At 41.0% G+C, this 24,037-nt stretch overlaps 1 protein-coding gene and 1 long non-coding RNA gene across 3 annotated transcripts in view; one reads left to right on the top strand and one right to left on the bottom strand.

The window, feature by feature from the left end:
* Positions 1 to 18,903, bottom strand: part of RPS6KA3 (ribosomal protein S6 kinase A3) — an 80,217-nt gene extending 61,314 nt beyond the window's left edge. For both annotated transcript variants that reach the window (XM_037377224.1, XM_037377225.1), the window contains exons 1-2: positions 18,691 to 18,903; positions 5,656 to 5,712 (exon numbers count right to left, since the gene is read on the bottom strand). In XM_037377224.1, coding sequence (XP_037233121.1) covers positions 5,656 to 5,712; positions 18,691 to 18,762 — 129 coding nt within the window. In that variant the 5' untranslated portion in view covers positions 18,763 to 18,903. The remainder of the gene's footprint in view (positions 1 to 5,655; positions 5,713 to 18,690) is intronic.
* A 100-nt stretch (positions 18,904 to 19,003) lies between these two features.
* On the top strand, positions 19,004 to 23,771 carry LOC119143203. Its single transcript, XR_005102617.1, has 2 exons — positions 19,004 to 19,114; positions 19,985 to 23,771. It is a non-coding gene; the product is annotated as an uncharacterized LOC119143203 (long non-coding RNA).
* The last annotated feature ends 266 nt before the right edge of the window (positions 23,772 to 24,037 follow it).

Genomic DNA, 24,037 nt, shown 5'->3' with positions numbered 1-24,037 from the left:
TGATTGGCAAGACAAAGGTCATAATTTTAATCCCTCCTAACTGCAAACGGTTCTTTTATTTAAATTCCAACAGAGAAAAACAAGTGGAAAAGATTTTTTTCACTACTGACTTTTCTTTGGAAGCCTTTCTTATGTTACCTTTTGATTACCCACTGACTACAGTCTTAGTTATCTTAGTTACATATTTTTAGTAAAAGGATGACAGCTACCGAGACTTAGTTTTTTATCATCCAGATCAGCATATTATAGTATACTGCTTTACGCTTTAGTTCTATTTAATTCTATGTATGCTTTAATTCTGCTTTTTTAAAAGTAGGGTTTTGTTTAAAGTTTCACCAAAGCGTACAAGAAGTCAAGCATAGTAATATTACCCAACCACTTCCACTGGAGAGAAGGTTTATTTTTTCATCCCAGTTCTTTGAGCCTGAATAGGTTCCACTCCTGCCTGTACTGAAAAACTGCAATCTACAGTCCTCGCAGGTTACCAAAAAGAAGTATATACTTGAGTTTTTCTGCAACTTACAAAATATTACTGATAATTTTTCACAAATTCTTGGAACCTGTTTTGAATGTTTAATAATTATGCTTAAGCTAGTATAGCGCAATGGCAGCACATCAGTTGTAGTAAGTGTTTTTTAACAGCTTAATTGAATGCAGACAACAGAACGTAACAAAGAACACAGCATACACAATATGCTCTTCACATACATACAAAATGGAAAGCTACATGCTGGACTAGCTGTAGTTTCTACTTAGCTTTACTAGTACTAAAGCATACATCAGGATTGTAAGAGCTCAAAACAGTTTATCTGCTCGGTTAATTTACTTGATCTCTATGGACAGAGAGATACAAAGGCAATGGTACACATCACAAGAGTGAGAAAGGTAGCAAATAAAAGCTTTAAATAGCTTCCCCTCTTTCATTAATGTCCACTCAAGCTTTCACATTAGGTCAAGCTTCAGCCATTTGTTTACTTGTTCTTATATTTATTTCCTGCTGGACTCGGACCATTTATGAGATACATCAGAAAAAATGTTGACAGCAAGCTATAAAGTCAGATATAACCAGTACGTTAATTGCAGTAAAAGTAGAATTATGAATGATTCCTGTTTTAACAGGAACAAGACTTTGAACCATACAGCATCTTGGACTCCTCAGAAACAGGCATGTACCATTATAGCTCCTGATTTTCTTAATTCATACTACCAAATCTGAATCAAAGCCATGCAACTCAGACTCTCCTGTCAATTAACTTTACTTTTGACCCAAAGAACAGGGTTGTAATAAAATGACATTTATTTTTCCATACACAGAATACTAGAGAGACTTGCTATGCAGATTGCACTGTTAGGCTTTAATATTTATTTTAAATTTCTCATCTGATTTGCAGTATCAGCATACTATCCAAACATTTAACACAGCAAAAGGATGCAGCATTTCAAGTGCTCACCTTCTTCTGTTTCCACAGAACTATGGCAACTCTCTATCCTGAACCTGCATACCTTACACACCTACCAAAGTATTTTGTCTTTGTTACTGATATGCTAGTTGGTACATGCTAGGCCTGTTCACTCTCCTGTCCTCAGTTAAAGCTGGGAGATTTCATAAATTCTCAGTGACCACGTAAGTGCTCCAAGTCCATTGCAGTGCACAGTTAAACAGAACTGAAAGGAGTTTCAGTGGTAATTTAAAATTAGTCTTTATCTTGCACCAAAATCTGAAGCACTCAAAGAATGTCACATCCTAGCTGAAGTAGTATTTAATTAGCTGACAGACAGCAAAGGCTAGCTTTCAGCTATAACTGACTGGGCAGCCTTAGTAATGTTTTGTTTAAAAAACCCCACGTAATTATTTTACATCACTATTAGCAACATTTTACTCGCCATGACCTAGAAATAAATGCAAAATAAGCTCCTAAAATACTGGTCTGAGGCATTAAAAAGCTAAAACAATCTTAACCAAATAGCTCAAGCATGACAGAAAGAATATTAAGAGAAATGTTTTTATTTTTTGATGGTCATATTGTGTTAAGATAGGTTGCTCCCCAAAAAAGCAGCACTTTGGAAACATCTGAAGAAAGCACAGGAAACCACTTTTAAGTAATCCTGCAATTACCAAATATTGAAAGGGAAATGTGACAGTTGTGGTGGGCTAACCTTGGCTGACTTCCAGACACCCACCCAGCTACTCTCTCACTCCCACTCCTCAACAGGACAGGGGGCTAAAAAATAAGGTGAAAGAAAGTTCATGGGTCAAGGTAACAGGCAGATCGCTCACCGATTACCATCATGGGCAAAGCAGTCTCAACTCGGGGAAAATTTATTTCTTGCCAATTAAAAATGAAATAGGACAGTGAGAAACAAAGACAAAACTAAAAACACCTTTCTCCTCACTCTCCCCTTCTTCTTAGGCTGAACTTCTCTCCTTCATTCCCTACTTTTCTACCTCCTCCCCTGACCAAGCAGTGCAGGTGGGATGGGGAATGGGAATTGCAATCAGTTTGTAATTCTGTCTCTGCCGCTTCTTCCTCATTTTTCCCCTGCTCCAGTGTGGGTCCTTCTCATGAGATAGTTCTCTTCAAGAACTGCTCCAGCATAGGTTCTTTCCATGGAGCCAAGTTCTTCAGGAATGGACTGCTCCAGTGTGAGTTTCCCATGGGCCACAGTTCCTATCAGAGAAAACCTGCTCCTGTGTGGGAGTCTCTCCATGGGCTGCAGGTCCCGCCAGGAGCCTGCTCCAGCATGGGCTCTCCACAGGCTGCAGCTTCCTTCAGGGCACATCTACCTGCTCCAGTGTGGAGTCCTCCTCAGTCTGTAAGGCATCTGCTCCACCGTGGTCCTCCAATGGGCTGGAGGGGAATCTCTGCTCTGGAACCTGAAGTACCTCCTGCCTCTCCTCCTTCACAGGCTTTGGTGTCTGCAGGTCTGTTTCTTTCACACTTTTCTACTCCTTACTCTCACAGCTGCTGCACAGTGGTTTTTTGCCCTTTTGTAAACATATTATCATAGAGACATACCACCAACATGGTTGACAGGCTTGGCTTTGGCCAGTGATGGGTCCATTTTGGATAAAGCTGGAACTGGCTCTGTCATACATGGTAGGGCAGCCCCTCCCACCCCCCTGCTCCTGAAACCTTGTCATGTAAAACCAGTACAATAAAGAATATAATTCTAGCAGACAAACACGAAACAAAAAAGTTCATAGGAAGATGAAGTCACAGACTCAAAACAAGGAAGTTATCATCAAGTGATGGCACTAGTCAGAATAAATTAACAAATCAAACCAAAACTGAACACTTTCCCCAAAAGAGATGTTCTAGTTTGCACAAAAATCCCCTTCTGGTGTTGCCTTCTAACTAAAAAAATATTGTTCCTTTCTTACTCTTTAACACTGTGCTACTCTAGAGTAATCTGGCAGCACTTGCCTTGTTCCTTCACTGTGTGCTAAAGACAGCAGAGCCTTGCATGCCATGACAAGGAACCAAAAGCAGCTACATAGTGCAGGCTTTTAATCTACTTTTCATACCCGCTTAAGAGCTACATCTACTGCTGGTATGGGAAAGGCAACTCCACTCATTATCTGAACTGGCTCTGTCCACAACTTCAGCAGAAACTGCTATGGCATTGTAGTTACATCCACGCTACACAGATGTAAACAGCTTTGACCATCTAATCGCAAGCTGACGTCTGCACAATACCAGCATACGAACCCTGAACTCCAACCAAATGTGGGGTTTAAAAAACTGTGGTTTATTGTTAAGGCCACTTATTACCAGGCTTAACAGTCAGCTAGTACTCTCTAACAGAAAACTACAGGTAAACCACTAAAGTTGCGTTCGAGTCCGAGAAAAAAAGCATCACAATAAGAAGCCTGAAGTCACTGGTATCTTCACAGTACGGAATTTTGTAAACAGCAAGTTTGACATGAAGATAAGGAACTTAAATTATCAATGAACCTTCCCGACTGTGATCTTGTCTTTAGCAGCACCTCTATTTTCAAGAAGCCTGGGTTAAGAATTCATTTGATTAATGCCTCTCAATAACAATAGCAATGTTTCACATTTCTTCTTCTATAGTTTCACAGTCCTTTCTCACCCTTGACACTCCCCTGAAAGACTATCGAAAGCTGAAAGCAGAAAGGAATATGAGGTATGAGCTTTTAGAATTTACAGATAGCCGAAATGAAAAGGAGTTATGGTGAAGGAAGAAAGAAGGGATAGATACCTGGGGTTTTGTATTCACTTGCTAGTTCAAGCTCAGAGTGACCACTCTACTCCTGTGTGTGCTTCACAATGCATTAGTTTAGAGCTATTTAATGCTTACTGCCCAGATCTGATTTACACCACTCAGATCTACATTAACAGTGCAGCCCCTGCCTTTGGCTATTGCATCACTATGAAAATTTCAGTAAGCATGTTTCCGCATTTAGCATCTTATCTGAAGCAGAGAAGGGGTCTTAAGTTTGATACCTACAGCTATCATCTTCAGGTATCTCCATGCAAACACTTCTGGAGCCCTTAGCTTTGTCAGCTCTAAACCAATGAACAGTTCTCTTCCATTCCAACTTAGCCAAACTAGCATCACAAGAGTAAAGTTGCAATTCACATCATCAGAGGAAAGACTTAATACACACTTGGACCTCAATGGACTAGCTTTGCTATTCCTGAATGTACTCAAATGTGACACATCTAAACTTTTCAACCAGAAGCCCAGGAAAAGGACCTAAAACTTTGTTTCCTCGTTCTATGAAGAAAGGGAATAGACAGAACATTCCAGGCTAATGAAGATTTATCATGCAAATAATCTAGTTTGACACAGATCAACAAGGAAAATATGAAATGACTAATGCTGACAACAAAAGGGCACAGACAGATACTGCCAAGAAATCTCATGACAGCATGGAAAAACAAAGGTGATAGCTGCTGTTATACATTGCATATCAAAATAGAAGAGGCAAAGCTATGGTGTACCCTACCACGCTGAAAGAATCATATTTCATACAGCAAGTACACATGTGTCTGCAACTGAATCTGTGTGGAATTTAACCATGAGAGAACTCTTTGCTGTGTGACACAACCCCAATTGAAACCTTCACTATTAATAAAGCATACTCTGGAACTCATAGATGCAGAATATTTTCACCTATGCACTGATGAGACTAACAGAAGCCAATGGAAGTGCTTTACTCGCTGGCACTGGGAAAAGTGGGTAGTAAAACCCAGTATGTTTTTAAGGTTTGCTAAGACAAGAAAAGAGGAGATCAACCTCCCCTCTACAGGAATGTTATAACTAGCCACATCTTACCATCAAACCTTTTCACTCTCTAACACAATTATGATTTCTACCATATTCACCTTTGCGCTTTCCACAGGAAAGCCTACCTCATACTAAAAACACTAGAGATAGTCTATATCATACAAAAATACTAGGGAAAGCATAAAAGTTCATCAGAACAAACAGTAGGATACTGAACAAGACAACAGAGCCAGTGAGAAAGAATAGTAGAGCTCTCAAAAGTATTAGTAACCTAGACTGCACCTCATGTCTAGTAAACCTAAACAACAAAACATTAGTGGCAACTGCCTGTAGGTGATATCAGTGTGCTACAATATTGCGCTTTATTACCTGTCTTTATTACAACCATCTTTTACTCACAGTTTGTGTGTTGATATCATCTTCTCCCATAGGTTCATCCACAATTTGCTGTCCATTCTGTAAAAAAAAGATACAGCAAATTACTAGAAATGCTGAATCCAAGTACAGAAATAAAATATAATGCAGATGGGCTTTTATAGCATGCTACTGTACAGGATCAAGTGTTCTCTATATTCTATTAAAAAAAAAGTCATTGAAAGTAAACACAGAAGACCGCATACTGCTGGCGCGCAATGCCACTCTCACTTTGATCCTCATCCATTATCAAACTGGATGAAGTCACAGCAAGGCGCACATAAACCATTCTGGTATTTGAAACCCTACCACTACACAGCTAGACATTATTTTCCACTACTACAACTTCCACAAAAGACTTAAAGCTGATGAAGACTGAACAGCAAAAAGCCACAACAAAGAACAGATAAACAGGTTTTAAGAGCAAGATCTTATGTAGCAAGTCAGTCCTTACGTCACCATGACTATGTCAAGAAACTGTTTAACTACAGTATAGCCTTATAAAAACTATGAACACAATGCTAATTTTATTAGCCCACATTTACTTATTTCTGTATTTTTCTAAGGACCATTCTAATTAGCCATAGAGAAATAGGCTTTTGAATTTGAAATTTAGCCATAAAGATTCTAAAAAAGCTTAAATACCTTGCCAGTCAACAAATGCTTTGCTTTCCTTGCCAGTGATACTATACTTGGAGAATCTTTAAGAGCCATTTTTCCCAGAAAGACATAGAATGACCTTGCTTACAGAACAAGCACGAATATTAACAAGTTGTAAGGAAAATACGTATTTTGTAAGTTATGGTACAGGGTGTCACCTAGGGCATTAATTCTTAGTTTGCTCCAAAAGTATAACAGCAATTTAGTATGATTTTAGAAACAAATTAAAAACTATTATAAAAAGTAACATTTTCCGTTTACCACTGGAGGCAGAATTTTAAGTTCATTTGTGCATTGCTTCCCTAGAGAACACAAAGCCTAATTAATCTAGCTTTTTCAGAACCTAAAGTTACATGCATGTAAGGATAGGTATTTTCTAGATGCTAGAAAGTTAACAAAAGCTACTCAGAGAGTCAAGCTTCATCCTACACCTTCTTTCCTACAGTTGAGTTTGTCAGCAGACTTCTTGTGTGGAATTTTCCTAGCATTTTTCTCCAACAATTTCTCATTAATATAGTCTTCCAGGTTGCACATGGCTGGGAGAATCTTTTATATGAAATGACAGATCAGATCCTAACCACTTATGAATTCTGATTTTCAAATATTGCAAACGCACAGAATGTCCAATCTCAGATGATTACCAGCTCTCTACGAAGTTTTCTCCTCAGCATTTTTTTGTTAAAAGATGCAGCTAGATAAAGCTAGGTTATAAGAATTGTGGATTGCCCAAATACGACACAGTGGTGTTTGTGGTTTTTTGGTGTTTTTTTTTTTTCTGCCATTTTCTCATCCTAACTGGCTTCATGAAGATAATAGAGACTTCTAGTATGACTCCAGTCTAGAAGTCATCTTTCCATGACAGAGGACTAGTAAGAAATCAGCTTTACACATTATAGGTTACTACAGAGGTGAATATATTATGTATATATTATATAAGCTTGTAAAAGCTATTTCTGTTAAAGGTAATCAGTACAACCCTCTAGTACAGATAAATGTAATTTGAAAAGATGATGCTCCAAAGAGCCTAAATCCCCCTCACCATAGCATCTTTTCCTTATAGCGTGCAGGCAGTAAATACCGTACTTTCTTTCCTTAAGGTTCATAAAAAGTTGAAATTATCAAACAGAAGACCATAAAAATACCAGCTTAGCTAAGTAACAGAAATGAGTGTTTTTAATAAAGCCTGTTTACAAGGAAGCATATTGTGTATACAAGTATCATTACCATCAAGGCCGCAAATCACATACTTCCCCTTTTCTCAAATCTATGGCATATATTTACATTAAATTAACATTTGTATTTTAGTTACATATTTCTATATTCTTTTCAGGCTACAGGACAGCTTCCAAAGTATCACGTCAATAGGAAAAAACAAAACCCAAAACCAGTAGAACAAACAAGACAATTGAGTTTAGCCCGAAAGGAGGAGTCTATAATGTCCTAACAACTAACGATGGCTAAACTCTGGGGCCTAAAATAGGGCAATTTGTGTACCAAAGCCATGTGCTCTAAACTGACACCACATGCAGATTTTCAGAAATAGTGATTCCTGCTACAACAATAATTCCACTGAAGAATAATGTACACTAAGAGCAGGTTAAATAAGAATTTACTACACAGTAAGCTTTAATATTTCACATTTACTATTTTACAGCAACTGAAACATAGTTGAAAGTAGACCACGCTATCAGAAACCTGAGACAAGCCTCTCTGAAGACAAAAAGATCACTCTTTTTAAAAATGCTCTAATCTTTAACTTCATTGAATTTTCAAAATTTTATCTGTCTACCAGAAAAAACACAGCAAACTTTTGCAACACAACTGAACTGTTTTGTACAATCTGTTTTCCCTGTTTAATCCTGCATTGCTTTCCGTTAAATTCAACCAATGCATTCCAAACACACTTTTTGGAACTAGGAACAAACTCAAGAAATCAGCATGTGCACCATGCAGTCGTATCTGAGCCAGATCATTGGACTAGCAAGATCTTTTTAAACAGGTCTGCCCAAGCAATGATTATGCTAAAGGAATCACTGGATGGTAGAACCAGTTTTTCTCAGAACAGTCTCAGCCATGTAAGGTAAAGAAGAATATGTATAAATGATTTATGGTTTGCTGGTATATGATACCATTGAATGGAAAGCAGCTGTGTATTCAGAAAGTCTACAAGGTGTACTGCCTTGCTTATGAATTAAAATGTAAAGCCAAAAGGTTCCTGTCAGAAGTGGCAACATCTAAAGCACTGTGGATCGAGGAGGTCAGCAGCATGCTTAAGTGGTGAGCGAATGAAATAGGTTCCATCTTGCTGGGCGTAGACTCCCTCTAGCATTTAACTAGAACCAAGGGTAACTCTCAATGACATAACAGATTGGGACTAGATATAATAGTCTGATGAATACAGAATAAGAGAAGGCTGAATATAATTTTCGCATGTCCAAATTGGTCTAATTCAAAAGACAGAGACTCGACCTTGATTATTCTTCAACTGTACTCCTCCCACAGTGGGACACTAAGCAAGCAGAATGGATCAATTATTTCTAGTAGTCGGCCTCCAAAAGTAGAACTTACTTCAGATGACAGCACAAGAGAACTGTAAGAAAACCAGCAGGAAAGTCCAGTTTCTACTTACACATCAGCAACCTACTTACACCATGAAAGAAGGTTGCACATCCCTTATAAAGGTAACCTACAAAGGTTACCACTCAAATACTTCCAATCCACTCAAATTGCACTTCCTAGTCTGTTTTCCACTGGCAAACAGTCATGTTTAGTTACAAATTTGACTCCCAAAAGCTTTTAAACCTGTTGCCACATTCCACTAAATTGGTAGAAATTAATACTTAAAACACAGTTGGGTTCCAGTAGTTTTCCTGAAGGCACATGGACAGGAACACAAAAGAGATCTTACAGGTTCCCTAACTAAGCATAAAACTGACAAACATCAGGGAATCTGCATCAGGCAGCTGGTACGTGAATGTCCCCCATATCAACCAACAGAACGTCCTGACGCAAATGTCTATCAACTACAGAACAGGAAATCAACTATCAATATTTCCAGCAATCAAAAATTACAGGTTTATACCCAATGAACTCTTGGGATCTAATCACGTACTTGACTTTCCTGGCAAAAAGACAGTTTAAAAAAGTTTTTTTAAAAAAAAAAAATTAAAAATTCAGATTATTTCATTTCTTGCCTAGTAATCCATACGCATAAATAGCTGCAGTGGAAGGGACCAAAAGTTATCAAGTAGTGGTGTAGGTTAGGGTGTTAGTACTGAGAAAATATAATCATACTAAATACTTTGTAAGAAAGGAGTACATCAAGAAATGTAGCCCACATCCCACCCACAAACAATTAACTGCTTTTTGTGAAGCAGGGAATATCCTGCACTTTACAACTATATATTGATCTACAGTTTTAATGTCACTTGTAAATTTTATTTTTTTTTTTTTACAGATCCAATTGATCTCAGAAGTCTGGCAAAATTGTATTATCTTGGACACCTGCACAATAAACCTAATGCTATTTCCATCTATCCTTCTGATTAGCACTGGATAATTACCACATGGGTAATCTTGCGTGAAAAAATACACCATCTAGTGTCCATAACAGCAATTCAAATTTACCAATTTGGTGAAGAATATTTTACCTTAATACTAATGTCAGGTATCCATCATTCCCATCACACAGGTATTTAAACCATATTAATCGAAATATTAAGTGGACAAATCATTATGTTTCTCACAGTACTCTTTTTTCTTATTTTTCCTATTAGTTTCATCAATACTATTACAGATAGCATACACCTGAATTTTTTAGCTTTAGTTTAGTATCTCCATTCTCACACTCTGTTTGCAATTCAAAGTTCTAATTTGAACTTACCTTGCTGAACTTTATGTTCTTTCCTACAGTTTAATAGAATTTTTTTCTGAAGGATATAAGTTCATCCCCAAAGCTTCTTTGATATTAAGACACCACCAATATCTTCTTCCACTCCCAAAACATCTCTGCTTTGCATTTAGTCTATTGCTAGACTACTCTGGGGTGTTTAAGTAGCCTCTGTGCCAAATATTTTAACTTTTTAACTCAATTATGTTTGTCAGTTATTTTAAAACCCCTTATGAAACTGATACCAGTTATAGCTTTTGGTATAACTCTTCCACTATAACTTCAACATTTCCTAATTATTATTATTGGGCTTGAGCATGTCAGTCTTTATACTATTAACAGGGCTCAGTATATTAAGTAACTACTGACTTTTCCGTGTAATGTTTTAGCAGAACCGTAACTCCCAATTAAGATATAAAAGTGTTATATTCTTACACTTAATTGGACAAATCAAGAATTATGAACCATATATAAGTGCAGGATGATGTTTTGAGTACATAAATAAGCACACAAGATAATATGTCTGCATCACATTGTTTAAAAATCATTACCTAGAAGTTTTAACATGCCAATGAGTTACACGAACAATGATTTAACTGTGCTTTAGAGTTATAATTTAAATAGATTATCTGGATGGATCTGAAGTTTCTCCCAGGTAATTCCTAATTCTCAGCTGCCAAAACTTCCAGACTTACCCAGCAACTTTTAAACACAGCTATAGGATATAATAAAACACTTTTTTTCCCCTTTAAACTGAAATGAAGTTTAGGATACCAAAAATAAATATTTCAAAACACACAGGAACTTTAAGTATTATCTATTATTTAGTTATTAAAACACTGGCCATATATAGACCTGAGCACTTACACTCTGGTGTTTTCAAGGGAATCTCAACTGACAGGTAAAGCTCAAGAACTGTGCAGTCCCTGAATTGAGTAAAGCTGTAACAAAGCTTCAGCCTTGTTTCAAAGCAGCACAGAATACAGAATTCTCACTATAATATTCGTAACAAATCTGCTGTTAGCAACACAAGGCACTGCATGGAACTACATTCAGTAAGAGCCTTTTGAACTCCATGCACTCAAACTTGCTATTCTAAGTAGCAATGAGCTACCCCGAGAAAAAAAAAGAAAATCACAGGTCCACAGAAAAAGTTGAAAATAGACTGAGAGGACCTTGAAAGGTCATCCAATCTATCTCAGTTCACCAAGGCATGATCAGCTATTCCTGCAATGTTGCTCACAAGATGTTTATGTCTACTCCATTCTTAAATCTTCAGTAAAGGAGTTTTCACAATCTATTCCAGTACTTAACTAAAATATAAGGCTTTAATAGGATCTGGATTAATGACTTGTGCCCTAACTCCTGAGCTGTGAAGCCACACAGATCCAAAGCACGTACCTAAATCCTGACCTGATTAAAACTTATTGTATGTAAGCAGCAGAAGTGAGCTATCAGACTCCTTTAGCTGTTCTCTTCTAGCATATATATTCAATCCATTTTGCATATACTATGCTATAAATAGTACACGCCAAGTACTAAAATCTCCTTACTTTTTTTGTTTTTTAATCAAAAAAAACCCCCTAAAGATACAAGTTCTTTATTTTTATGGAACATAAAATTACTGCAATTACTTCTTTTATATAAAGCTTTGTAACTTTAAGTTCCATTAATTTCACATAATTTATTCTAAGCTTTATTGACTAAGGTGACTGACTTCATCCTTCGCCAAGTGTTAAAAGAAACAGCAGGACATTGAAACTTGCCTCTCTGTAGACAATCGGCCTCAGATATAAGCCATTCATTTCTAGATCATTTAGGTACATAGCCAAATTTCCTTAAGGAAGGATACTCTGGCAACTTCAACTATGAGATTTCATAAACCCCATCTACTTTACGCTACCACCTTCTTATCTAATATGACTCAAGAGTATCATTTAGCAATACAGAAAAGTAGTCCCCTTTCCTCCACTGTGAAGCTTTCCTTGGCATCAGCATTTGTCCAGCCCCGTGCCAAGTCAGGTCTGAAAATGAAACTAAAAAAAACCAACTCTGCAGTGCTCAGTGAGTTTAATTCTCTGAATTAATTCAGCTTGAAGTTAGACAAGTGTCATGGCGTTATCCAGATGCCAGACACACAAGCACTTTCTGTAGCCAAAACAATCTCCAAATCATGTATGTTCATTTGTTCAAGGAAAGGAAAAAAAAAAAAAAAAAAAAAGACAGGGAAGTGAAACTTTCATTTTGTTCCCTACCTGTATGGGTGGTAAATTACACTTCAGGCCTCAATTCAGCAACCTTAGTAAAAAAACCAAACAAACCTAAACAACCAAACACAAAAACCCACACCACCTATTCTCTGTTCATCTGCTCCAAAGAGGAAGAAGAAATGCATGTGTAGAAATCACCTACTTCAACATATCCAACCACTGCTCCACATATAAAAATAAAAGAAATTCCTTCTCTGCTTACACACAATATCTTAGGAGTGACTCTAGCACCCGACAGTATGCAAATCTTATTACCAAGGCTGTACTTACATGAGAAGGCAGGTATGATTTGCCTTCACTGCCTCCTGCAGTCCCTGGCCCACTGAAATGCCCTGCACCTGCCACGGTTCCTTCCGGAGGGAACTGGGGCACACAAAAGTCACAAGGGAGTGTGTCAGGTCCTTCCCCCGTGAGCTGGGGGCAGCAAACAGCAGAGCAAGGTCTGCGTGCTGCAGTTCCTTACAATGCAGATGCAGGTTTTCAGACATGAGTTGGTTTCTCAGAATCTCTTTGCATGATAAAAACTACAAAGGTCGAAATGTAATATTGAAAACTGAACCATTACTCGTTTATGCTTGTTTTGTCATTTAGCTATTTTAATAAATACTACTAAGAAGAGAGACTAAGCTATGGAGCAACTTCATTGTTTCCTAAAATTCAGGATTTCCAAGGTGACTGTACAACAAATGTCAGCTGCTGGAAGACAGGAGGACAAAGACTCCTTGTTAAGTGAAAAAGAATTGTTTAACATTCAGGTCTAACAGTAACCAATTCTGGCAATCATGTTATGTAAGGAATAATACAAATAATATTCACTATGATCTGATTACATCTTGAAACTACCACCTTCTGCGCCTGCAGGACAAAGATTTTATTTTTCAAAGCTATGTTTTGCTGGACATTTAAAATCACAATAAAGTATCATTTAATCACAACTTCTGTATATACTTTAGCATGTTCTGATAAATTAATGCTTGAAATTAAATGTGAAATGGACATGTAATCAATTTAATTAAATGGAACCTTAGAAATGGTGACAGAAAAAAGACCTATACAATAATAATGTATTTAGAAGACAAGCGCTACTTTTTACACAATTGAATTGCTTCACTCAATAAATAAATAAGTTGGGGGGGTGGGAAACAGGCAGCACGTTTCCTCCAAAAAGAGTTAAGTACAGCAAGCATACCACAGGGGGTTCCTTGCATCAAAGGGAACATATGGTAACTGTTACTGATAAAAATGAGCTAGCAGTAACTTTGTGGTTGAGCCACTGGAGTAGGTCCCTGGAAATCAGAGTTCATCTCCTAGCTCTAGAACACACCCCACGAACCATGTTAGATGGGGTCACTAAGCTGTTGAGCCTCATTTCCCCATCTGTTACACAGGATTTCTCCCCCCCTCTATTTCCAATGGGTGAGGCATTTAATCTTATTTCAAAGCAGGAGAGAATAAGTAGCACAGTATCATGTATGCAAAAGATTCTAACTTATCCAGTTTTACTGATTAAGTTACTCCCCTCTTGAAAGTCACCAAGATTAAAAAAAAACACAATTACAAGGTTTTACTCTTGCCTGAAGAGCTGCTTAAAAAATTCATTATTGGAATACAGCTATGAATTATACTGGGGAAAAAAAAACACAAACAAAACCAAACACCTAAAACACCCCCTGCACACACCCCCAAACCAAACCAAACCCCACAGAAAACCACAACAAAGCCAAGTATATCTTGAATGAGTTCTTCAAGTTGATAGATCTGCCAGCTGCCAAGATCAATCAACTCATAAAGCTAATATTTTTGATGTGCAGAAATAATTAAATGCCCACTTTAGCCTATGTATCAGTGTGAATCTAAGTCAAGCATTTCAAATGACAAACTACAGTTAGTGTGACAGAAGACAATCAATTCAAAGACAGCAGACATGCCTTTAAACATGCCAGTCTGCATACACCTACTTTGTGTTAGATGTCCCAGCTGTAACAAGAAATATTACCTATGCTATAACAAACAAAATGACAGCAAGCTAAGAACTGGCCATGTCATAAGAAAACTAACGGAACAATTCAAGAAGTCAAATTCAACACCTTCTATCAGGAAACCAGGAACTGCAGAGCGGACACAATACTGCATTAAGGTACTGAATTCAGCAAAGTAAAGCACCTGTCCCCTCGTACCCCACCCAGCTGACAGCAGGACATCAGTACTATGACACACAGCAGGATTGTATTAACTAAGAAACAGAGCAGGTAAAATTGTACCATTAAGGATCTGAGAAAGCTGAAGAACCCCTCACCCACACACCTAAACATCTTTCATGCAGACATGTTTCTCAGGACAGTATTTACATATATGTAGTGCCTATTACCTATCACAGCAGTTTGTGGAATACAGGGTAATACTACTTACTCAGATGAGAATTAAACTGCAGATTGCCACTTTTAACCCTGTGTAAGAAAATGTTACTTTCACAAATTTGTGAAAAACCCAGACTTCAGAATGTCCTGACAGCAGGCATGCATGAGAAGCAACAGCCATCTGCTGCAGAGAATCTGCCTATATGTAAAGACGATGGATAGTCTTGAAACTCCACAGAGACCAGTCCATTTAGGTGATTCCACTGCAGCTTTGAATTGTTTACCTGTGTTGGCTATACCAGAAATGACTGTAAATACAGCCTTTGTTCCTGTGGAACTTAAGTACAACACTGACTACACAGTCTAGTCCAGAACGTAGAGAGACAAACACAACCACAGCTTCATGACTGCAGGCAGCAAGATATCTGATAAACTTACACCAGCAGTATACATGGACATACAGAATGTCACATTGACATCAGAATGGAACTACAAAGCAAAAATAATATTATACAAGATTCTTTAAAGCATCAGCATGACTGTTAAACATTAATGTCCTTTGTCTTGTGCAAGGTTCAAATAATTCTGGATACAGAAGATAAAACAAGGAATTCTGCAAGAGGGGATTCATACCATCTATTTAGACACCTAAACAGGTGATCTTAAATCCCCTGCCAAGAGCAGTGGAAAAAAATTCTAACTTTCTCCAGAGCCAGTTTAGAGCACCTAAATTAAAACTCCTAAAGACAGATGGCACAAACACTTCCCAGAAAGTCTAGCAAACTGCATCTCCTTATGATGACCAGCTCTTTTCAGTGTACCTACCGGTGTCCAAAATTTGGCTGCCATAACTGTATTCATTCTCCTCCACTCAACGCTAATATGCATAGCTAGGAGTAGAGATTAAAGGATCAGGCTAGTTACTCAGGCAGTCAAATACAAACTCAAATCATCAATACTTAATTTGCTTGAAAGCAGATGACTAAGTAACAAGCATATTCTCACCACTGAAAACAAACCTATGCTTGTTATAAATCCCAAGTAGACCCTGAGTCAATAAAAGACAGCATCATTCCACAGGCTTTAAAGGTGTTGGGATTTAAAACAGGAAACTAAAACCAAAACAAAACTACACACTACACTATATAGGTAAATTATTTTTAAAATAGTGTAACAACTTTACACATTGAAAAAGCTGTCAGAGATGTAGTGTGGATCACTGACCTTTGTACCAGTAGAAACAAAAGTCCTGCAACTGATGTCTGAAAACTATAAATCCATATTTTATCTAAAAAAATTGTTTGCGTATTTCTTAAGAAGGACCATGTTCTACAGATCTGCTGTCCTGTACATCTAAGTTACAGCATCTGTTTATGGTTAACTATACTGTCTTCTAAAGTAATCCTAGTTAAAGGTATTTTAGTTCTCCTACTAAATTTGCTCACACATCACAGCAAATCGCCTCCTTGGTGATAGCACTATAAAACCAAATACAGGACTGCACTGGGAAACAAATAAAAAAAAATAATCCAATTAAAAACTCAACGACTTGTTAAGACAAGAAAAGTGTCTGAGCTGAGTTTTAAAGCCCAGTAATTTGTAATTCTATGTGGATAACATGGTGTTACAAGAACTGTCAGCAAATCCGAGAGGTCAGCGGAAACTCTTTACCTGACTCCGTATTACAGCTTAAAGACATTATCACTATCAAAATATGACTGAGATCACAATGAGATTCCAGGTGGATGTAAAAAATACTTTTGCCCAAGGATACTTTCGCAGGATAGGGTCTGTAATTAGGATATTGCTATGCTACAGATAAACACAACTCATGCAAATTGAAAACCTAAGTTATGTATTTAGGTCATTTGTTTACGCATTTGACTGAAACTTACCTGTTTTCACTAAAACATCTTTTCTTAAAGACTCATCTCAAGTAAGCAAACTTTCTAAGTCTACTTTTTACCTTCTGAGGATCATCTGAAAAGCTTTTAAAAGTGCAGTCTGGTCTTTTCAAGAACTGAGTGTTTATTCTAGACTAGGGTGTTAGACTGCAAACCTGTCAGGTCGTTGCTGTTTCAAGTTCTATTAGTGGTCCTAGGAAACTCTTTGGTGATAAACTATGGTAGACTCATGTCAGTGTGTTTAACTTTTTTTTTTAGGAAGAGGTTTCTTCTTTCAAGAAGTTTACGACAGTAGCTTAAATACAAATCATGTCTGCAATACACTAAAACAAGTATAACTGATGACAGACATACACACCTTTCAAATAATCTATTTTGCTACCTTTCCAGCATATATACCATTACTACACGCAGCGAGCATGGAAGACTAAAGTAACAGTTAAGATCTTTTTCTCCAAATCATTAGTCTAAACGGTCTTGCTGAAACATCTCCCCTACCACCTTCTCCCCCACCCCCTAGCATCACACTGCTACTGTAGTTACTCCCCATTAAAAAAACATAAATCATCTAAGATCACCACTTCAGAAGTCAGCAAATAACTGGCAAGAATTTAAAAGTAACTACAGTAACTGGCAAGAATTTAAAAGATCTGTCAGATCAGAACAGCAGATTCTTCTGACCTCCAGAGATGCAGTTACTTTAAGCAGAAGGAAGACAAGACAAACGTCAAAAGGACAAATACTTCTGATACTGCAGAAACTTCGCATTGGTCTCTCTCTTTGCTCCGCTCACTAAGGGGTAAGTCCTAACCTTGCGACTAATTGTTGTGAGCTGGCCTGAGTCCACACCGTTCAAGATCAGCATCACTCGAAGCAGCCTGGCTGCGTATCAGCTGGAGCAGATTCAGGTAGAAGCTGCACTGTCAGAGGAAGCTATTTCTTTTCAGATGGGAGTCTGGTCGCAAACTAGTACAGGCGTTGCGGGCTACTAGGGAATCATGAAGCAAGCACAACTGTGTAGGTGTAGTGTTTACATAGATCCAAACCAACACAGTAGTACACTGTAGGAAAAAAAAGAAGACAACTGAGGGCACCTATGGCCTTGGATGCAAGTGGATCTAATTTCCAGCCGCTCTCATTATCTCAGCCAAGGCAAGCTGGCACGCGTCCTGCCTAACAAGGACGGGAGCACACCACCAACTCCCCGCTACCGACAGCGGGAAGCCACACCGCGCTGCACCGCGGGGACGTCCCCGTAAACGCCGCCAAGCACAAAGCTTCACCCATGCGAAACATCCCTGCGGTTTCCCAAACGCTTGCGAAACTGCAGACAACCCCATCGTGCTCAGATAAGGGGGCAGCGGCACCGGGCGGGGACGGCCCTCGGCCACCGCAGGGGGGGAGCGGCGGCGGGGCGAGGGCGCCGGGCAAGGTGAGGGCAAGCCCCGGCCCCCCCGCCCCGGCGGGGCCGCCCGGGAAGGGAAACTCGCCGTGACAGTAACCAGACACCGCGCTAGAACAAAAGCGCCCGAGTCGGCCGCCACCGCGCAAGCAGGTTACTCCCTCCCGGGGACGGGGGCGGAAGGGGAGGGAGCGGGCCGGGAGCAGCCCGGTCCCGTGAAACACGCCCCGAGCCCCGGCGCGGGGGAGTCCCGGCCGGTCCCGGCCGTGAGTCAGTGCCCCGGGGAGGAAGCGGCGCGCAGGGGCCGGCCGGGCGGCGGGCGACAACGCTCACCCCGCGCCGCCCGCCCGAGCGGCGCCCGGCGCCCCGCCGGGCCGCTGCCCCCGGCCCCTTCCCGGCCCCCGCCCGCAGCCGCGGCGCTGCCCGCCCCGAGCGCCCGCGAGGGGAAACTCCGCCCGTCCCCTGAGCAGCAGCGGGCGCCCGGGTCCCGTCCCCGCCTCGCAACTTTCCCCGCAACACCCCCCCGCTCGCCCCGTACCTCGGCGCTGCTCTCGGCTGCGCTCTCCACAGCCATCTTCTGCCACGGGTCCGCCAGCTGCGCCAGGGGCATCTTCCCCGCCCGGCTCCCGCAGCCTCCACGCTCCGCTTTCCCGCACCCCGGCGGCGGCGAGGCGAGGGCGGCGAGGCAGGCAACGAGCCCTCCGTAGGGCGCGGGACACCCCGGCTGGCTCTAGCGACGGCTTCTGCAGCGACTGCTGCCCGCTGCCTCCGTCCGTCCGGCCTTCCCCCCGCCCCCTCCCCGCTGCCAGGCGGGGCCGCGCTTCCCCCCTCCCCCCGGCCCGCCGCGCGGGCCTGGCTTCCGCTCACAACATGGCGCCCGGGCCCTACCTGCCCGCCCGACGGCGCCTGCGTGCGCCACCGCCGGGCGGGTCCGCCGCCGCACCGGCCCTCGGCGCCCGCAGGTGCCGGGCAGGGCCGTGGGGGATGGGGGGGCAGCGGGGTGCGCCGGGCTTGGGGGGAGCGGCGCCGAGCCGTGGGCTGGAGGCTGGAGCGCGGCGCTGCTGGAGGCCCGGGCAGGACTGGGTCGGTGGCGGGCGCGGCCGTGCCGCCGCCCCTGGCCGGCGGGCGGGGGAAGCGCTCGGTGCCTGCCGGCGCGGTGCGGGGCCGCGGCTCCCGGCGGCGAGGCCCGTCCGTACTTGGCGGCTCTGCGGCCTCGGTCGGCGTCGCCCAGCGCTGTGCGGGACGGCGGCGGGCAGGCGCGCTGGGCGGGAGGGCGGCCGCGGCCGTGGCGCGACGCTCCCTGCGAAGCGCCCGTGCGGGGGATCGCCGCCGCGGCCGGGCTCGGTCCGGCCAGCCCGAGGGAAGGGGCGGCCGGGGGGGCGCCGGGGGCTGCCGCGCTCGGGCAGGTGAGCCGGGGGGATGGGAGAGACGAAAAGCGAGCAGAAGAGCGGATGGGGAAGTTGCAAGGGGGGTGAGGACGGGAAGGAAGATGCAGTGTTGTGCAGAACAGCATTAGGCAAAGAGGGAGAGGAATTACGATGAAGGAATTTGATTTTATAGCAATGCCATTTAAGTAGAGGTTGGACTGCATGAGTAAGTGTTGCCTTGCAGTGGGAAAGTCATACTGCTGCAGGCCAAGAGCCATGAAGATAAAGCTGTCAAAAAAAACCCCACAGGTTCTGAAAACTGCCCCTATTTTACTTTTTATCCTCAGCTGTTAGGTAGTATGCAAACAGCTGATTTAACCATATACTGAGATCCACAAACATATGTGGTCTTATGTGGTTCTCTTAAAATGTTAAGTGCTATAATAAACGCTCATCCTTTTGCAGTGTCAGGTGGCTCAGCTGATGCAGGAGAAGCTTTGAAACACTAGACCAGCAACTGGAGGTGGGTGCTTGTGTCAGACATCTTGCTGTCGAAGCCAGATTTTTCAGAATTTTGAGAAGGCTGCTTCATCTTCAACAGCTTCCACTGTCCCAAAGCATTTCTAGATTTTGACAGGTCACACGCTTTGTTCCATCCTTGATGAAAAGTTAACATTCTTTAAGTATTTGGAGCTTTTTTTGAGGTGAGAGGAATGGCAAGAATGTTAGTAATTAAAAATGTGTGTACGTGCGTGTGCATGCACACACTGCCATGATGAACACAGGCTATTTCTGTTTCTGCTTGGCAGCAGTTTTGATCCCACCTCATGTTCACGTAAGCATAAATACCTATCTACAAAGAGGTACAAAGGAGTGGATAGGCAGTTGCTCATAATGAATCAGACTTCAGCTGGTACTACAGAAACTTCCATATCTGGAGTAAAAGGTCATAGCTAAATGATCATTTGAAGCCATCACCACTGCCAGGAGAAGCAGCTGTGCCCTCCCCCCCACCCCCCACCCCCGCCTGGTCACTACTGCTCAGCCTGGCCCTTGCATGAGCTTCTCTTTTGAAGTGGTGCAATTGCTGGTGCTGCCACGTGGTGAGTTAGACTGGGAAACAGATCTACGTCAGAACTAGCCCTACCCTTGCCTTCTGTTGTCCTGAAAAAAACCCACCAACCAACCCTATCAAGCTTTGAGTTACAGGTTGAAGAGAGGTCAGGACTGCTTCCTTCAAAAACAGGGGCAATTTGCAAAACTGGCCAGTTATTGGTATGAAATTTAGAACAAGGCAGTAGGAAACAATTCAGTAGTGCTTGGCAGCCTTTATGCTTAACAGCATAATGTTAATAGCAAGGAATCATTTTTTTGTAGTCTGATCAGGTCGCTTCAGTGTCAAACTGGTTGCTGGAATGTTGAATAGGAAGCCCATACTCACAGCAGTCATACATTACGTATTTGGCAACACAAATGACAACTTTTTTTAAAAAATCTTGAGTTTGTGTAAAAATCCACAATGAGAAAAAATGTTTCTTTTCATCCCTCTGGAAATATCAGTTCCTGTTCCCTCACAGGGATAATGTACTTTACATTATCAAAGTCCATGCATTTGTACCTGTCAGGCACATACATCTCAGAATGTGCCATTAGGGAGAAGAACCTAAGCAGCTGAAAAGTGGCAACCACAACAGGAAAAGCGCCCCAAACCTAAGCTTGCATTTAACATGGTTCAGGCAATCCTTTTTTTTGTAAGACTTCCTCCTAATAAAAAAATTCCATGATCTCCTCTTTTCCTTTCATAGTTGTCTAGTCCCTTCCTGCCATGGGTACCTATTTTAAATTGTTTGAATTAAAAACGCTGGTTAGAAGGACAGAGGGTATCACATTTCAGCTAGCATTTCTAAATTTCATATGTCGGTCATCCTTTGTTCTTCCCTGTATGCATCCTATGAATCCAGAAAAAAGATGAGGGCAAAGATCCTATGTGCTAGCATATGAGGGCTGCAAACAATAGAAATCTGACCTTTTCTCAGGCACTGAAGTATGGAGGGTAGGCAGAAGTATGCTATTTCATTGTTCTGGGGTTTAAGTATTATCACACCACACATTTAAATTTTGTAAAGGAGAAAGCTGCATCAGGATTTTAATAGGAGCTACTATGCAAGAACAGACTTCAGGGCAAGAAAATAATCTGGAAATTGTCTCCACAAAAAAGGGGAAGAGAAACATATCAGTTAATCTCTAGGAGATGCAGGGGATTCTGACTTTCAGATCCTGCTAAGCTCAGAGTTGGATTGTCCTCTCAGTGAGAGGTAAGGCGCTGAAGATATTTTGCCTCAAGACAGAAGCTCCTATTTTTCATTCCTTTTGTCTCAGGCCAAAGCAAGATCATGCTTTCACCTGTGGCAGCAGGCTTTTCCTTTTACCCTCTTTCCCTCTAGGCACAGCCATTACCAGTGACTGTAGTCACTGCTAATAACTGTCACTAGACTTAGCTGTGGGGGTTCATTTCACCTTTGTGTAAGTGGTTGCAACCATATTGCATCCATAGTTTTACATGCATTGCACCAGAAAATTTGATCACGTTCATTAGGAAAAGGGTAGCATTTGGCACTGAAATGACAGTGCTGTACAAAATCCTGTAAACCTGTCATCATATGAATTAGGTGAGCTTCACAAGCTGCACCATTTTTTGATCTCACTTCTAATAATCTCACTAAAAGATCACCCTATTGAAATGGAGACATCTGCTTAATAGGACTTAACCTGTCTTTCCTCACAGAAGGTGTCTTGATAAGTAGCAGAAACTGGGGAAGCTTGCTTACAGTCAATGGTATTTAATGCTTTGACTGGCTTTGAAATAGTACCTACTTACTCTTTGCAATTAAGGCAGAATTAATGGCAAAGTTGGTAAATCACCATAGTCATACCCCCAAAATAATAAGTGTAAAACAGGATTAATTTGCTGATATTACTATCAATAATACTCGGGAGCTTGAACTTGCATTTTAAAAATACAAATAAAAGGGGAGAAAACCAAAGCAAACTATTTATGGCAACAAAAAATACAATCTGACACTCATCTAGAAGGTGTAGTAGTGTCTTAGGTGTGAATTATAATGTAATATCTTCTGGATTAAAATGAATAGAATATGAAAAAGTAAATGCATTCCAGAAGTGTGAAATTCAGTTTCAAGTATTACAACCATAGGACTGAGATGTATAATTTTAATTTAATGCACAAGAAATTATACAGAAGCTACTGTGATTTTACATGGGAAAAAACCTCCTAGGAGTTGTTTTTTTTTTTAAAATCAATACAATTTATTTGTATAGCTAGTAGACGCAGAGAGTCTCTTACTCTCAAGACACCTGGATTCAATTCCTAGCAGATCACAAAGGGCGATTGTGTAATTTAGTAAGTCACTTAATATAGATGAGATTCAACTAAGGAGACCTGGTCTTTCTTCACGATGTTTTCAAAAGTGTAAAGAGGCCTTGATTGGAGCAGTGTAAATACAGCCTGCCAAAATAGACTAAGGAAGCCTTAGTGCTAATTAGAACTGGTTGCTCCATGCTGTAGTTGCAAATATAAAGAACATCTCCTTAACCTCATTGGGACACTGAAAGGATGGTTTCATTGATGTTTGGAAAGCTGACAAAGACTGTGGGAAAAGAGAGACAAAGTGCTGCAAGAAGTTTCCAGCTGGTGTGAGTTGTTGTAGCAGAGACGCCAGAAGGATTTGCTGTATGAACCAGGGTTAAAGAGAGTTATAATCAATAATTAAAAAGGGAAGAACTGAAATGAATGTCTATCATGTATTAAGACTTAACCTGACCTTTCAAACAACATCTGCTGAAGGGCGCTTTCACCATTACAGGCCCCTGGATGATGGAATCATATAGGAATGCGAACATTTCCTACCTTTTTCTCTGGCAGGCTTTTCTTTGAAGTTCTGATCTCGCAAGTGTAGTAGAAGATGTGGTAATGACAACAAGAATACTTCTAAATCCTCTGTATATTAAAGATACGATGTCTGACTCACCACTTGAAACTGTAGCTCTTCTGGATGTATGTACATTTACATTAAATTGCACTGAAGGAGTAAAGCATAATGGATCAGACTTGATGGTATTACTGCTCTGAGTTTTATCTGTGGTCACTATAGTAGCAGGAAATATTGTGCCTGTGGTTTCTACATCCTGAGTGGAAATCTGGAATTCAATAAAATATGGTCTCATTACAGCATACCTGTCTCCAACATATGTTCTCATTTTAGTGTTTCCGTACATACAGATAGCTCAGATTTATCATCTGAATGACAAAACATACCCTGTTCACCACAGAGTATGAGGAACCTTTTGCTGAGCTTTGAAATCTTACATGGAAACCTGCAATCAAATAGTGAATACAAGTTGTCACCCTGTTACAGTGGAGCTTTGAGAAGCAGGTCAGAGTTTCAGGTTGTGGCATTTTGATACACAAAGGAAGCAGTAGAGTATGAACAAGGATCA

This window comes from Falco rusticolus, chromosome 2 (genome assembly GCF_015220075.1).
Source record: "Falco rusticolus isolate bFalRus1 chromosome 2, bFalRus1.pri, whole genome shotgun sequence".
In the NCBI taxonomy this organism is placed as follows: domain Eukaryota; kingdom Metazoa; phylum Chordata; class Aves; order Falconiformes; family Falconidae; genus Falco; species Falco rusticolus.
This window is presented reverse-complemented; position numbering and strand designations above follow the sequence as displayed.